This window comes from Choloepus didactylus, chromosome 1 (assembly GCF_015220235.1).
Source record: "Choloepus didactylus isolate mChoDid1 chromosome 1, mChoDid1.pri, whole genome shotgun sequence".
NCBI classification, from domain to species: domain Eukaryota; kingdom Metazoa; phylum Chordata; class Mammalia; order Pilosa; family Megalonychidae; genus Choloepus; species Choloepus didactylus.
This window is the reverse complement of record NC_051307.1, coordinates 154,365,284-154,379,484: the sequence shown is the minus strand read 5'-3', so window position 1 is coordinate 154,379,484 and position 14,201 is coordinate 154,365,284. Positions and strand designations below refer to the sequence as shown.

The following is a 14,201-nucleotide window of genomic DNA, read 5'->3' as shown; positions in this document are numbered from 1 at the left end:
TGATTCACATATGTTTACTCTCTGTTGTATGTAGTTTAGTTGAACTTCCCTTTTTCTTTTTTTAATTTATGTTTTCCTATTTCACAGGCTAAAAACTGAATATGGATGCCATCTATTTCCATGACAGAGTACAGACATACCCAGAATGACACTGCTTGTTCTGTAATATTTTTCACTGTAACCAAGCCCTTTTGATTTCTAAAATTTGATAAGATTATTTCATTAAAATTCAAAGTAGTGATAATCCTATCACCTTTGTTGTTATCTAAAATGTGAGTTTCACAATTGGACCTTAGTAAAAATAGGTGTGATTCTCTTATAGGGCTTTTTCTTTTGTGTATGTAGAATTTATAACTTGAAGGAAATTATGATCTTTATCTAAGTAAGAAAGAATTTCAAATAATTAAAGCTATACTTGGGAACAACAGGAATGTTTGTAACTAATAACCACTTCTGAAAAGACAACATCCCTAAAAATAGGGATCTTCCCCAAATGAGGAAACTTATCATCCCTCTACCCTACCATGAAGATGTCAGTCCCATGGGAAACGGAAGTGGATGTGGTTAATCAATGTATGCATAATAAATTGGATTGTTGCGTTTTACATGTCATGATAATATGGTGTAGGAATGAAGAGCATGGAAAATTAAGATTTATTTTGAAAATGAATAGATGTAGTATGTTTCTGCTTGTAAATATATAGGAATTTCTGGAGACTACATAAGATCCTATTAACAGTTCTTGCTTTATTTTTCACTATATATCTTTTTGCTTTCTTAATTTTGTATTATTAACAATCTGTCAATTAAATAAACTTTTAAAATTGCTTTCAACATTATATAGGCAAAGTCAGTCTCATTTTAGTCTCATCTTGTGTGTGTATCAAAATGATTTTAATCTGATTTGTTTCCAATGAGTTTTATCTAGCTTCAAAAATCAAATAGATTCTCAAAGGATGAAGATTTGTTATTGTTGAAAATATGTAAAAGGATAGGTCTCAGATACTGAAATTTTCAAAATTATTTTCAGCAATGGTAGCATCACTGAAATAAATGTCTCTTCTATTTTTACCACTTTAAGGGGGCACACTTTTTTGATTTGATAAACTGTGATGAGCTTGTTAAAATCAGTAACACTTTTTGGATGCTGTGTAACCAGGTGTCAAAAGGATGGAAGAAGCACAAAAGGTGCTATGATTTCCTGGGTGGAAATAATATATGGAGGCAAAGGGTCATCAGTGAGGACTCAAGGAGGAGTGGGCTCTTCCCAAGTGCAGAGGGCAAGCCAGCTGGGAGGGCGGGAGGGGTTCTGTCAGCTGAATTGCAGGACGAGATGACCAGGCTGTGTTTGAACAACAAAGCAGGCCAGTTTGATGAGGGTCCCAGAAAGGAGTGCTTAGCCTGACACTAGAAAGGTAGGTTGGGGCCATATTGTTAATGGACTTAAATGATCCACTGAGACATTTAGATTTGTGATGATAATGGGAGCCATGGAACATTTTGAGCAGAGAAGTGCCAGATGGAAATGGGAATGTCAGAAGATTAGTCAGGCACTTGGATGGAGCACCAGTTAGATTGGGGAGAGGAGAGAGGAAGGAAGTCCAGACACAGTAATACAGGGGAAGGATGACTAGGCTCAGACTCAGCAATGGGAATGGAAAGTTGGGTTGATTCTAGAAATTTCTAATGGAAAAATAAACAGATAATTGTATCTGGAGGGTGGGGAACAGGGAAGAGTTAAAGGTGATTATGGTTTCAGGCTAGGACAATTAGACCTGAGAGAGAATGATACCTCAGGCAGAGAAAGAGAACTCTTGGAGGGGAGCTAAATTTTGCAAGAAAGGCAATTAACTCCTTTTTCACCTGTTGAATTTGAAGCACTGGTGAGCCATCCAACCAGACATGGTGCCCTAGTTTGCTAATGCTGCAGAATGCAAAACACCAGAGATGGATAGGCTTTTATAAAACGGGGATTTATTTCACTACACAGTTAAAGTCTTAAGTCTTAAGGCCACAAAGCATCCAAGGTAACACACCAGCAATCGGGTACCTTCACTGGAGGATGGCCAATGGCCTCCGAAAAACCTCTGCTAGCTAGGAAAGCAGCCGGCGTCCGCTCCAAAGCTCTGGCCTCAAAACGGCTTTCTCCCAGGACATTCCTCTCTAGCAAGCTTGCTCCTCCTCAAAACGCCACTCACAGCTGCACTCACTTCCCTCTCTCTGAGTCAGCTCATTTATATAGCTCCACTGATCAAGGCCCACCCTGAATGGGCGGGGCCACGCCTCCATGAGAACACCTCATCAAAATCATTACCCACAGCTGGGTGGGGCACATTCCAAGCAAATCTAACCAGCACCAAACGTCTGCCCCACAAAACTACAAAGACAATGGCATTTGGGGGACACAATACATTCAAACCAGCACACATGACTAATATCTGATAGAAAACAACCAGATTTCAGAAAGTAGGTAAAAGCTCAACCACAGGGCTATACCCACCCACACTTCTTGTTCAAGAAGATCCAACTTGGTGTAATTTTAGGCAAATTGATCAAAATCAATCCTGAAATCTCTCACTTTCTTAGGAAGAGTATCAGTTTTCTAAAGAAGGCATCCTGAGTTTTAGGCATGGATTTTCATATTTCATTTTACATCTACTCTGAAATGCATCTCTTTCTTCACTCCTTTAACAATTGATGATGTCTTACATTAGATGAAATATGTCTTACATTAGATGAAATATGGTAATTTTTGATGATGTCTTACATTAGATGAAATATGGTAATTTGGGGGATTTGATGATGTCTTACATTATGATGATGATGTCTTACATTAGATGAAATATGGTAATTTGGGGGATTTCAGAAATTCACCAAAATTCTGATTAGTCAAATTTGCACCTTCACCATCTTGTGGTGATGGAGGGAGGGGAAGGTAGCAATTTGTAGCTACATGGCACCTTCATCTAGGACCAAGGGAAGCAAATGAACTGGAATGTTCCATCTGACCAAAGAAGACCAGCAAATACCCAGGGACCTATGAGCATGGACACAATTATTTCCAAGAAAGAAGAGAGATGGCTCTTGTCTGACAAGTGTGATGGGTAGCGGATTTGTTTAGGACATCCCCAGGTAGGGCAGCATACATATTTTGGGCTTTGATTCCTAGCCTCTTGGACAGTTTTCTTACTTCTCTTTACAGTTCCAAACACCGGTCCCTTCCAGGAAAGGCAGCTCAATAAACGCAAATGTCAATAGGGTTGTTTTTTACCCCTAATAATGGAAAGATGAATGCCATAGAGGAGGGGTGTGTGTGGAATAACAGCTGGAGTGAAAATCAAAGAAAGAAATAACAAAAATATCCACTTGCACTGAGAGACAGCTTTTTTAAAGGACTTAAATATTTTGCTTAAGGGAAGTCCCCCAAACGCAAAGGACCATGTCTTCAACTTAGTGAGTGTAAGTAGTGGAGACTGCAGAGTTGGGGTTATGGGTCCTGAAATCCAGAGCTTGAGTCTGACTTTTGCTCACACACCCCTGGAACTGGGGAGAGTAACTTTGGTGTTATGGTAGAAGGGGAGCCAAGTGGAGCATGAGGTAAACAGGTATTTGTTTCCCTGCACTCTTCTTTAGGTTCCCTTTTTGGTGCTTATGCCTTTTTAGTGATTATAACTGAGACAAATCCTCACAGGGGTGAATCAAAGGAGGTGAATCACAGGAGTCCCCTCCAGCCGGCTCGGGCCACACCTGAACATCCCATCCAGCCTTAGTTTCCTTGTCTCTGTACCCACTCCATCCTCTTCCCAATATATCCTCGCTTGCTGCACTGAATCTCATACATTGCATCATCCCTGTTCTCTGTCATCTGAAAAAGTCCTCTTAACATACAATGTGTCAAAACTGAACTCGCCTTCTTACCCACAATGCCTTCATCTCTGTCAAGTGTCTCTTCTCTTCATTTCTTACCCCCATTATCCCTCCTCACATCCACTCTCAAATTTCAACACAGCGAAGACTTCTGCCTCCAAATTTCATGCCTTGGCACAGGCAGCCACCATTCCTTAAGTCTAAACCATCCTCCCCCCTTTCATCCTTTCAGCTGAGTTTCCCTCCTTTCCTCCTTCCAACTGCCCAGTTCTCAACAACTGGGTGAATTTTATCCTCATCTGCTACCAGCCTTCTTTCTTTATTAGATATCTAGCATTTATAGCTGTGCCAGTTTGAAACTGTTATTTACCCCAGAAAAGCCATGCTCTTTTAATCCAATCTTTTGGGTGCAGACTTACCGTGGGTGGGATCTTTTGATTAGGTTGTTTCTATGGAGATGTGACCCACTCAGTTATGGGTGGGACCTTTTGATTATTTCCTTGGAGATGTGACCCTGCCTATTCAAGGTGGGTCTTAATTAGTTTACTTGAGTCCTTAAGAGAGCTCAGGGAGAGAGAGAGAGAGCTCAGAGCTGACAAAGACCCAGACACTTGGAGATGCAGACAGACAGATGTTTGGAGACGCTAAGCTAAGAGATGAAGCCCAGAGTTTGCCCCGGAGAAGCTAAGTGAGGACCCATGGACGCTTAAAGAGAAAGCCACTGGAATCCGAAGCTGAAAGCAACCCGGGAGCAAAGGACCAGCTGACAGAGGTGTCCTTCAGTGAAGGTATCATCTTGTTGATGCTTTAGTTTGGACACTTTTATGGCCTAAGAACTGTAAATTTGTAACTAATAAATAAATCTCCTTATAAAAGCCAATCCACATCTGCTATATTGCACTCTGGCAGCTTTAACAAACCAAAACAATAGCCATCTTCAGTCAAATGTGTGGTTGTTTAATATGAACAGAACCTGTGTTTTGAATGGGTCATTTGGATTTGTTAACAGGCATTTTTGTCTGGCTTATAAAGTTTGGTGTGGTAAGGTTTACATCCTCCACCACTACTACTAGACTGGTCTGGCTGACAGTTTGGAGAGATTTATTCTCTTTATTGTTTTCCAGGCCTCCTATCTCCCCCAGCTTCAAACTTCATTTCTTCCATGAGGCTTTCACTCACTGCATCAATCCTCAGGGATGTCTCCATACCCGCACAGCACTTAACTCAACACTCAACAAAAGATACACATTTGCATCTAGCCAAATATGACCCTGTGTCCATATTTATATTTTTATTTGTTGATGTATTCACAACTTTCCCATCAGACTCCTTGAGTCTTGTTAGGACCTACCCAGGCACAAGACCTAAGATCAGGAGATGAGGGAATAGTGAAAGGCACAGCAAGATGTGGGAGGCTTTGAATCCCGAACATGATACAGTAGATATCCATCTCTAGGTAGTGGTGAGAATCGGGCACCTCTTTAGGCTACCTGTGCCTCAGCTTTCTAATCTTTCAAATATTGTCTGTTTTGCCTAGGAAAACAAGAATATGAGCCTGTGCTAATGGAAGAACCCTGGATTCAAAACTGCCACCCTCACATAATCACAATGTGATAAATCACATCTTTGTTAAGTTACTTCACTTTTCTGGACCTCATGACCCCTACATATAAAGGAAAGAGGTTAAACTATATCAGAGTTTCTCAAACTGTGGTCCAGAGAAACCACTAGGGTCCTCAGGATCCTTTCAGGGGGCCACAAGGTCAAAACTATTTGGAAAATAATACTCAGAAATACTCTTTTTGATCTCATTCTCTCATTAATGAACAGTGGAATTTTCCAGAAGCTATATGATGAATGATACCATCACTCTAATGATACCTTGTAATACGTTTATTACTATTATTCTTAAATGAATTAAGACATTTTACGAATTTTGTTTTAATTTCTTAAAAAGTAAGCATCGCTGTAACCTACATAAACAAAGGCTAAGTTCCTTATAACTTTTAAGAGTGTAAAGGAGTCCTGAGACTAAAAAGTTTGAGAACCACTGAGCCAGCTATCTAGATCTTCGAGGTCATTCATTCCTTCACTCAACAAATAATCATCGAGCGCCTACAGCGGCCAGGCAGGTTTTAGGCACCGAGGAAAAGGTGGTGATAGGGAAGTGGTCCCCGCATTGATGTAGTTTACATTTGGGAAGGAAGAGACAAACGAGTAAATTAACAAGAATATTCCTGACAGCATTAAATTTACTATCGGCATAAAACAGAGCATAGTCCTCTGTTTTTACGCCAGTAATATTCAACAAACCCAACCCTTATTCCCAGCGAAGACACCCAGAACCGGGGACGGCCACAGCGCAGGGAAGGTGGAGACGCAACCCCTTTCCCACAACCCCTGCGCTGACGTAGGTGACGTCACCGGACGGCCCCAGCCAATCGCGGGCGGCGCCGATTGGAGGCGCGGCAACGGCCGGTGGCTCGCGGCCTGCGGGCGGCGCTGCAGCGGGTCCGCCGACCCCGGGGAACCGACGTAGTCGCCCGCCTTTCTCGGCTCGACGTCTCGGTCGCCGGCTCCGCGCCGCCGCCATGGCCGACGTGGAAGACGGTGAGGAGTCCGGCACTCTGTCCTCTCATTCTGGGAGCGCGGGCTCCAAGTCGGGGAGCGACAAAATGTTCTCCCTCAAGAAGTGGAACGCGGTGGCCATGTGGAGCTGGGACGTGGAGTGCGATACGTGCGCCATTTGCAGGGTCCAGGTGATGGGTAAGCCCTGCACGCGAGGCCGGGGTCGCGCTGCGGCCTCCGCCGGCCGATCCCTGGAAGGGGCGGAGGCGGGTGGGGTCAGTCCCCGGTCTGAGGACTACGGCCGCCGCCTGGGGTCTTTCTACAGGCGCCTAATGCTGGAGGCAAAGAGGGGGGCATATGTTTTAGGGAGGGAGAAGGGCTATAAGCAGAGGAATTAAACAAAGTGAGTTCAGGTAGTGATGGGAGCAGTCAAGAAAATAAAACTGGGTGACATGATGGGAGCTGGGAGGATCCATTTCGTTCATGTGTTGCAACCGGATCTCTAAAAGCAACGCCGGAAAGAGGTCAGGGTAGAGGCAGTGCCCTTTAATCGTTCTGATCACACACCAAAGTGATCCTCTTGAATCACCTTCCACGAAAAACGACACCCTCAGTCCTCTTCTGGAGAGGCGCAGGAAAGAAAAATGTGCCCAGCTATTGCATTTCTAGATTACCTACTGCTGTTCTTCTGGCTTTTTCATTTGGTCAGAAAGCACTCTATGGGTTTGAAGGGGCTACAGTGTAGTTCAAGAATATTTAAGTTACATGGGAATTGAAGAATGTCAGTCGTTTTTTCAGGGACAGTATTTCTGCTCCAAATAAATGCGTTTCCATCCTGCCCTCTGTCCTCCCATCATAGGATGCTATTTTCTTGAGAAGATACTGTCCTGCTTTGAGTCATGCTTTTGTGGAAAACCCTCTTTTACAGATAGGTCTTACTTTCTGTGATATTTAAAAAATATATATATATTGGGCCAAGTGAAACATTTCAGAACAGCTGAATCCAGTTATGTTTTATGTGGTTTCTGTTTTAAGATCTCAAACCACCTTTAAACGGGGTACTGTTTAAAATGCAAGTTATGTTTTTAAATAGGGCATCTGAAATTACTGTCACAGCATCTTATATGTTGTTTCTTGAGAATAGGTGAAGAAAACAGGTTCTGTAGTTTGGAAACTTCAGGGCTTGCCCTGAAAAAATGAGAGAACTGGAGAAAATAACTTAAAAACTATTGCTCTCCCTCCTTGCGAGATGAGAATTTAAACCTACCAGAATGGAGATTTCTCATTTTAGGCTCTGTAGTATGTTCTCTTTTGTGTTTTGTTCATAAGGGCATGTTTCAAAGAGGATTTAAAACAATGGGATACAAATATTTTTATTTTTTACTTTTGAAAGAACTTAATTTTAGACATGACCCATTTATCTTACATATTAAATTTTTAAAGCATTTATTTGCTTCCCTATAAGCATGCATTTATTTGCCTGCAATACAGTTTCCCCCACCCCTTACTTAAATAAGAATCAGAATGTTTCCAGTTTGGGTGCCATTTTTAACTGATGCAAGCAACTTAATCTTTTCTTTTGCAAGATAAACTTTGCTAAAAATGTCATCCCTTAAGTTTCCTTTAATTTAAGAAGGAAAATGTTTTTGAAAGGACATTAAAAAAGAATTTATGTCTAAAAAAGCTATTTTTTCCCCAAAGAAATTTTTATAAATATAAATGGAAATGCAGAAACCCCTAATAATAGTTGAAATTTTGCTACAAATAAACTTTACTGGAATATTTAAAATAGATATGGGCTATAAATGGCTCAAGTTCATTAACTTTCTAATTATAGCAAGTATTTTGTTACTGCAGAATTAATGTTACAGATTTACAACAGCTGTACTTTGGATTCAGAAAGTATTCTGGACTAGTAGATCTTTTTATTTTATGTAGGAAGTATTAAAATCCACTGAGTGGTCAGCTGACAGCATCACAAAGTTTGTTTTTCAGACTTCCAATCCTTACCCAAAAGGATTGCTGTATTATTGTGCTCGTTAGAAATATGCTGTTTTAGGTATTGGGAACACCATTAAAAGAAAATTTTTTTTCTTTTACCTGAAATTTAGGAATTTGTATTGGTGTCAACTTTTGATGATGGCTCTAAACCAAAGCCGTTAAGCATAATTCAGAGACTTTTAGATTCTGCAACAAGAGCCCACTTAGTCCTGTTTCTTTAGTATTTGAAATTTTTCTCAGACACTTAAAAACAATTTGTTTTGACTTCTTGCTTCAGTATTTGCCTGTCAGTCACTTCTGACATGGGTAACATTCTCTACCTTATTTTCTACTTTCCTTTTATTCTGAAAGGAGCAGACTCCACAGTGAGCAAATGCTGTTGAGGAAGAGGGCACAGGTTTACTACTGCAGCCAAGCTTATAAAAAGCTGAAGCAACCCTTTGTGGCTATATGTTAACTCCGACTTTTGATTAAACCTTTGTGAAGCCTTATTTTTATAGTTTGTAAAAGAAAACAATTGGAATCACCAAAGATGCCCTTCACAGCTCTAAAATTCTCAAATTTTGTGATTTTACAGAACAGAAGCCAGATATAGGTAGGATTTCTTCACTTGTATATCACGATCCTTATGATATTTAGTTGCATGTCTGCCTGCCTCTCCATTTCCTGGTGAGCTTTTAGAGAGAAACCAGGGACCCAGCCTTGGTCATTTTGGTGCCCCCAGTGCATAACTCCTTGCACAAAGTAGATGCACAGTAGTTTTGGAATTGAAGCACTGGTTATTTTTAGTCCACATTGAAGAGGCCAGGGTATGTTTTTGTTGTTTTTAAGGGTAAGAGCATGGGGAGAGGAACAAAAAAATGTGTAAGCATAATCCAGTGTAAGAAGAGAAGCAGGTTCCAAATCTACTGTTTCCATTTTTGCAAAATTGTTTTTCTCCTTTTTATGTTAAAAACTACTTTTTTTCTGTTGGTTTAAACATCTTATCCTTTGATCCCTCTGATCCCTCCTCTACATGGTGAGTGAGTCTGCTTTAGTGCTCCCTAAAATACACTGTTACCTTCATCAAGCAAATAGTACTCAAGATTGAATTTTGAAAGTTTCTTGTTCACTCTTTGAGTGCTCATTCCTGGTATTTACTCCTAAGTAATTTCTAAAAATACTTTGCCATTGTTGGGTAGATACTTTGGGCTCAGACTTATCTGTAAAGAAAGTATTTTCTTAAAGAGAAAAGAGAACATTGTGTATCTAAGTACTTAAAATTTTATTTAATAAAATCCTCACAGATATGTATCATCCCCACTTAAAATATAAATATCTTGTGGTATCCCCACTTTACAGATGAGAGAATTGAGGCTCATAGAGGTTCATTAACTGGAGCAGGGGTACACAGCTGGTAAATGGTAATGAAGTAAGATTGGATGCCAGAAAGCCTTTGCTTTCCTGTCTATACTTCACTGCTTTTTTACCAGTCTTGTTTGAATGACCAATAGGAAGTGTATAAAATTATTTATTTAATTATAGATTTTTAAATTCAATTTTTATGTAGGTTATACAGTCCGATAGTTCAAAAATATAAAAAGATAAACAGTGATAATTCTCCTTCCCAGGTAAACTTTATTAGTTTCTTGGATATTCTTCTAGAGTTTCTTTAAGTATAAACAAAATTAAATATATATGCATGGCTCATTTAAAAGGGTGTCTTGAAAACAAACTACCTTTAATACGGTTGATCTATGTAGGGGTGGCCAATGAGTTTATAATAATTTATAATATAGTAGTGTGGCATGTTTTCCTCTAGTGATTGCATCTGCTGGCAGGACATCTTTTCATCAGAGCTTATAAAAATAGAGGGTTGGTAACCTTTGCGAAATTGCTCCTGGTCATAAGTAATTAGAGTGCCTGGTACTTTATTCGTCTTTAAAAAGTTATATTCAGATGAGAAATTAATAATATGAGTTTATTATCTTCATCTGTAACCCCTAGGGTTTTATTTGACTTTGAAGTGTCTGGGTTTTAAAATGCATTCTGAGCATCAGAATGAGAATTGCTGTTTGTTTACTTTTAGATGCCTGTCTTAGATGTCAAGCTGAAAACAAACAAGAGGATTGTGTTGGTATGTTGTAATTTCATTCTCTTGCATTTTCAACTGAAGGTTTCCTCTCAGGGGGGATGTTTGAATTTGCAATTAAGGTTGACTTTATCAATACACAAAAATAAACTGTAAAGCAGTGATCCATTATTAATATAAAATCTGTTGGTTCTTAAAAGACGTCAGTGGAATGAATCTGCAAGTTCTTTTATTGCCTACAATTGAGAATTGGTTATATATTCCTGACATGGTCATAGGAAACATTTTGATAATCAAAAAAGAAATAATTCTCTTCTGTTATAAAATTATATGAGGAATTTGCCAAAACATCATTTAAATTTTGGCTATCTTATAGGTCACTTTTGGTAGGCTTTCATTCTTAAAAAGCATTTCAGTTTACAGTACTCTTTTATGATATAGTATTTAACGTTTCAACTAAGGTAAGAAAAAATCTACATGTCAAGTATTTTATTTGTGTGGTTTGTTTTTAGAAATCTATTCCATTTTCCTTAGAGTCTGAGACTACAAAATTTATCTTAGCCTAAATATTTTAAGCAATTCCAAGGTTTTTATTTCCTAGCACTTCTAGATTGCTATGTTAAAGTGTTTCAACATTTCCCTAGAATGAAAGGTTAACTTGGTACTTGCATGGTTTACATATAGCTTATTACTAAGGATGTATGTGATGTATAGTCAGTTTTCATAAGAAGTATTTTCTTCCTCTTTTCCCTTTTTCTCCCTATTTCTTTAATTTCATCTTGGTATGTTTCCATAGAATTCAGTTGGTCAAGCAAGGAAAAAAAAAAACCAAGTGTGAGATTGTATCCTAGATTGTGGGTGATGTCTCTGGTTTTGTATTTTTCTTTCATGTTGTCTGTTTAAAATAAATTAATTTGGGAATTGTGAGAGGTAGGCTAGCTTTGTTTGATCACAGAGAGACTTCTCTCTGCAGCCAGCCACTTTGAAATTTTCATTTTGTCTCATAAGGAATTGCCCTGCTTCTAGATAACAACTCAGTTCATCACTTCTAGAAAACAGCTTGGTAGATGTGCAACTGATAATGCTTAGAATCCCATCATCTATTTATAATTGCCTACTATTGAAAGGAGAACATTTAAAACTCATTATGTCTTGGTAAATACAAAATGCGGGGGTGGGGGTGGGGTACATTTTCCAACAAAATAAAGCCCAAAAGGTCTCCCAGGTCATTGCATGACTGATAAAGTCTGGAATTTTAAAGAAGGCTCAGTTCCTTTAAGCTCCCAACTTCTGGAATATAGCATGTAGAGCTTTGTAGGAACTGAGGACCACCACCTCAACCACACAAATTCTAGAACATAAATGGAAAGTCCTCAACAGTGACTTGTTTTTAAAAGCATGCCTTACACATATAAGATTCTGTTTGCTTCCTTGTAATAGAAGAGATTATTTTGACCAATTAACCATCTTAGTAGTTAAATTGATAGAAAGCTGATTATTATTCCTAAAATTCATATGAAATAGCATAGTTATAATTTTGATTTCAATAATTTGAATTGAAATATGTAATGTAAATATTCTTTCTTTCAGTGGTCTGGGGAGAGTGTAATCACTCCTTCCACAACTGCTGCATGTCCCTGTGGGTAAAACAGAATAATCGCTGCCCTCTCTGCCAGCAGGACTGGGTGGTACAAAGAATCGGCAAATGAGAATGGAAGGAAGGCTTTTTTAGTGCAGTTGTTCGGAGCCCTGGTGGATCTTGTTATCAACAAGTGCCCTACAAAGGCGTGGACACTCCGGGGATTTAATTCTTCAAATAAGAGGAGGTGGATCCATGGTCCTTCGGCATTCATCAAAGGCGTGGTTTAGCATTTTGTCAGTTTTATTTTTGTGAATTCTCTACAATGAAGAAGATAATTTGTAAAAGATGTGGTCTTTCCTACCTCTGTGGTGTAGTGTCTCACACACTGCTTTGAAGTGCTGTAAAAGAGTAGAGAACTACGAACCTAATGACCTTTATAATTTACCTATTGATATCCAAGGGGCTGTGGAAGCAGCTCCATTGAGAAGACGACTTTTTGCATGCTTACAGTTGATCAGTTGAAAAAAGAGAGAGAATGTTATAGTAACAAATAAAGTACAGTTTCAAACCCAACTTTTAATCTTAATTTGTTTCTGATATTTATTTTCTGAGGAGAGGGGAGATGTGACTCATAGACTCTTCATTTGATGAAATGAGAATTTTAAGTTTGGACACATACCAGTGAACAAAGTTCATAAAATTTCATGGGGTATATGGGATTTTTATTGTCTCTTTGATTCATCAAGAAGACCTAGATCAGCATGTACCTCACTGTCTAATCATTGAGTGATAAAAAACATATAAGTATTTTCAACCTCTGGTCAGATTGGATTATGTTGTGATTTAACTATGTAACTGTGTTTTAGCTGGAATGTTAGTGAGGGGAAAATGTTGACTGCTGTACAATTGGATCAAAAAGTTTATCACATGTTTTAATAAATGGTTTATTCTGTTTACTTTATTTGAATTGTCGTTATTGAAATTTTCTGCATAACCTTAAACTAATTTGTCAAATGAATGTTTTCATTTAGTTTGAAAAATATAACCATATGCTCTTATTTGGCAATAAAATTTCAAGTTTATTACCTAGAAACATAAGTGCAGGAAAATACTTAAATTTTACCAAACTCATTCACATTTGGGGAAGTTATTTTGTAGCAATTTATGGACAAATTCATTTTAAATTCTCCAAAGAAAACTCATAATAGAGGCTACTGTCATGAATTTAAAAAGCAAAAATCTTAAAATCATAACTTCACTTCTGCTAGATTCAGAGTTTGCCATTAATTCAGAGATTCAGAGTTTGTTGTGCTATTTTTTAGTCTAAGGAATGCGGACACAATGTTAAAAATGTGATTATTAGAGGTGCCTAAGAGTCTCCCCCTGAGTACCTCTTTGTTGCTCAGATGTGGCCCTCTCTCTCTCTAACTGAGCCATCTCAACAGGTGAACTCGCTGCCCTCCCCCCTACGTGGGACCCAACTCCCAGGGGTGTAAATCTCCCTGGCAACGCAGAGTATGACTCCCGGGGATGAATGTGGACCCGGCATCGTGGGACTGAGAGTGTCTTCTTGACCAAAAGGGGGATGCAAAATGAGACAAAATGGTTTCAGTGGCTGAGAGATTCCAAATGGAGTCGAGAGGTCACTCTGGTGGACATTCTTATGCACTATATAGATAACACCTCTTAGGCTTTAATGTATTGGAATAGCTAGAAGTAAATACCTGACACTACCAAACTCCAACCCAGCAGCCTGGACTCCTGAAGACAATTATATAATAATGTAGATTACAAGGGGTGACAGTGTGATTTTGAAGACCTTGTGGATCACACCCCCTTTATCTAGTGTATGGATGAGTGGAGGAATGGGGATAAAAACTAAAGGACAAATGGGGTGGGATGGGGGGATGATTTGGGTGTTTTTTTTTCACTTTTATTTTTTATTCTTGTTCTGGTTCTTTCTGATGTAAGGAAAATGTTCAGAGATAGATTGTGGTGATGAACGCATAACTATGTTATCATACTGTGGACAGTGGATTGCATATCATGGATGATTGTATGATGTGTGAATGTATTTCAATAAAACTGAATTTAAAAAAAAATGTGATTATT

General features: G+C 38.9%; 2 protein-coding genes across 3 annotated transcripts in view; both read left to right on the top strand.

The window, feature by feature from the left end:
• The window catches only part of LOC119527598, a 60,779-nt gene extending 60,055 nt beyond the window's left edge, over window positions 1-724 (top strand). Inside the window, exon 11 of the mRNA XM_037827794.1 lies at window positions 88-724. Coding sequence (XP_037683722.1) covers window positions 88-99 — 12 coding nt within the window. The 3' untranslated portion in view covers window positions 100-724. The remainder of the gene's footprint in view (window positions 1-87) is intronic.
• A 5,609-nt stretch (window positions 725-6,333) lies between these two features.
• On the top strand, window positions 6,334-13,050 carry RNF7 (ring finger protein 7). 2 transcript variants are annotated; one of them, XM_037843672.1, is made up of 3 exons: window positions 6,334-6,626; window positions 10,505-10,552; window positions 12,098-13,050. In XM_037843672.1, exons 1-3 carry the CDS (start codon window positions 6,459-6,461, stop codon window positions 12,152-12,154), a joined length of 273 nt encoding a protein of 90 aa, XP_037699600.1. In that variant the 5' UTR covers window positions 6,334-6,458; the 3' UTR covers window positions 12,155-13,050. The 2 variants fall into 2 exon arrangements, with proteins under 2 accessions (XP_037699600.1, XP_037699593.1); XM_037843665.1 differs by having other exon boundaries at window positions 6,347-6,633.
• The last annotated feature ends 1,151 nt before the right edge of the window (window positions 13,051-14,201 follow it).

Excerpts from the sequence above, each read along its gene's own strand:
- RNF7 (XM_037843665.1), top strand. The coding sequence starts at position 6,459 with ATGGCCGACGTGGAAGACGGTGAGGAGTCCGGCACTCTGTCCTCTCAT. Across the intron at positions 6,634-10,504 it reads TTGCAGGGTCCAGGTGATGG|ATGCCTGTCTTAGATGTCAA; the intron begins GTAAGCCCTGCA and ends GTTTACTTTTAG. Across the intron at positions 10,553-12,097 it reads CAAACAAGAGGATTGTGTTG|TGGTCTGGGGAGAGTGTAAT; the intron begins GTATGTTGTAAT and ends TCTTTCTTTCAG.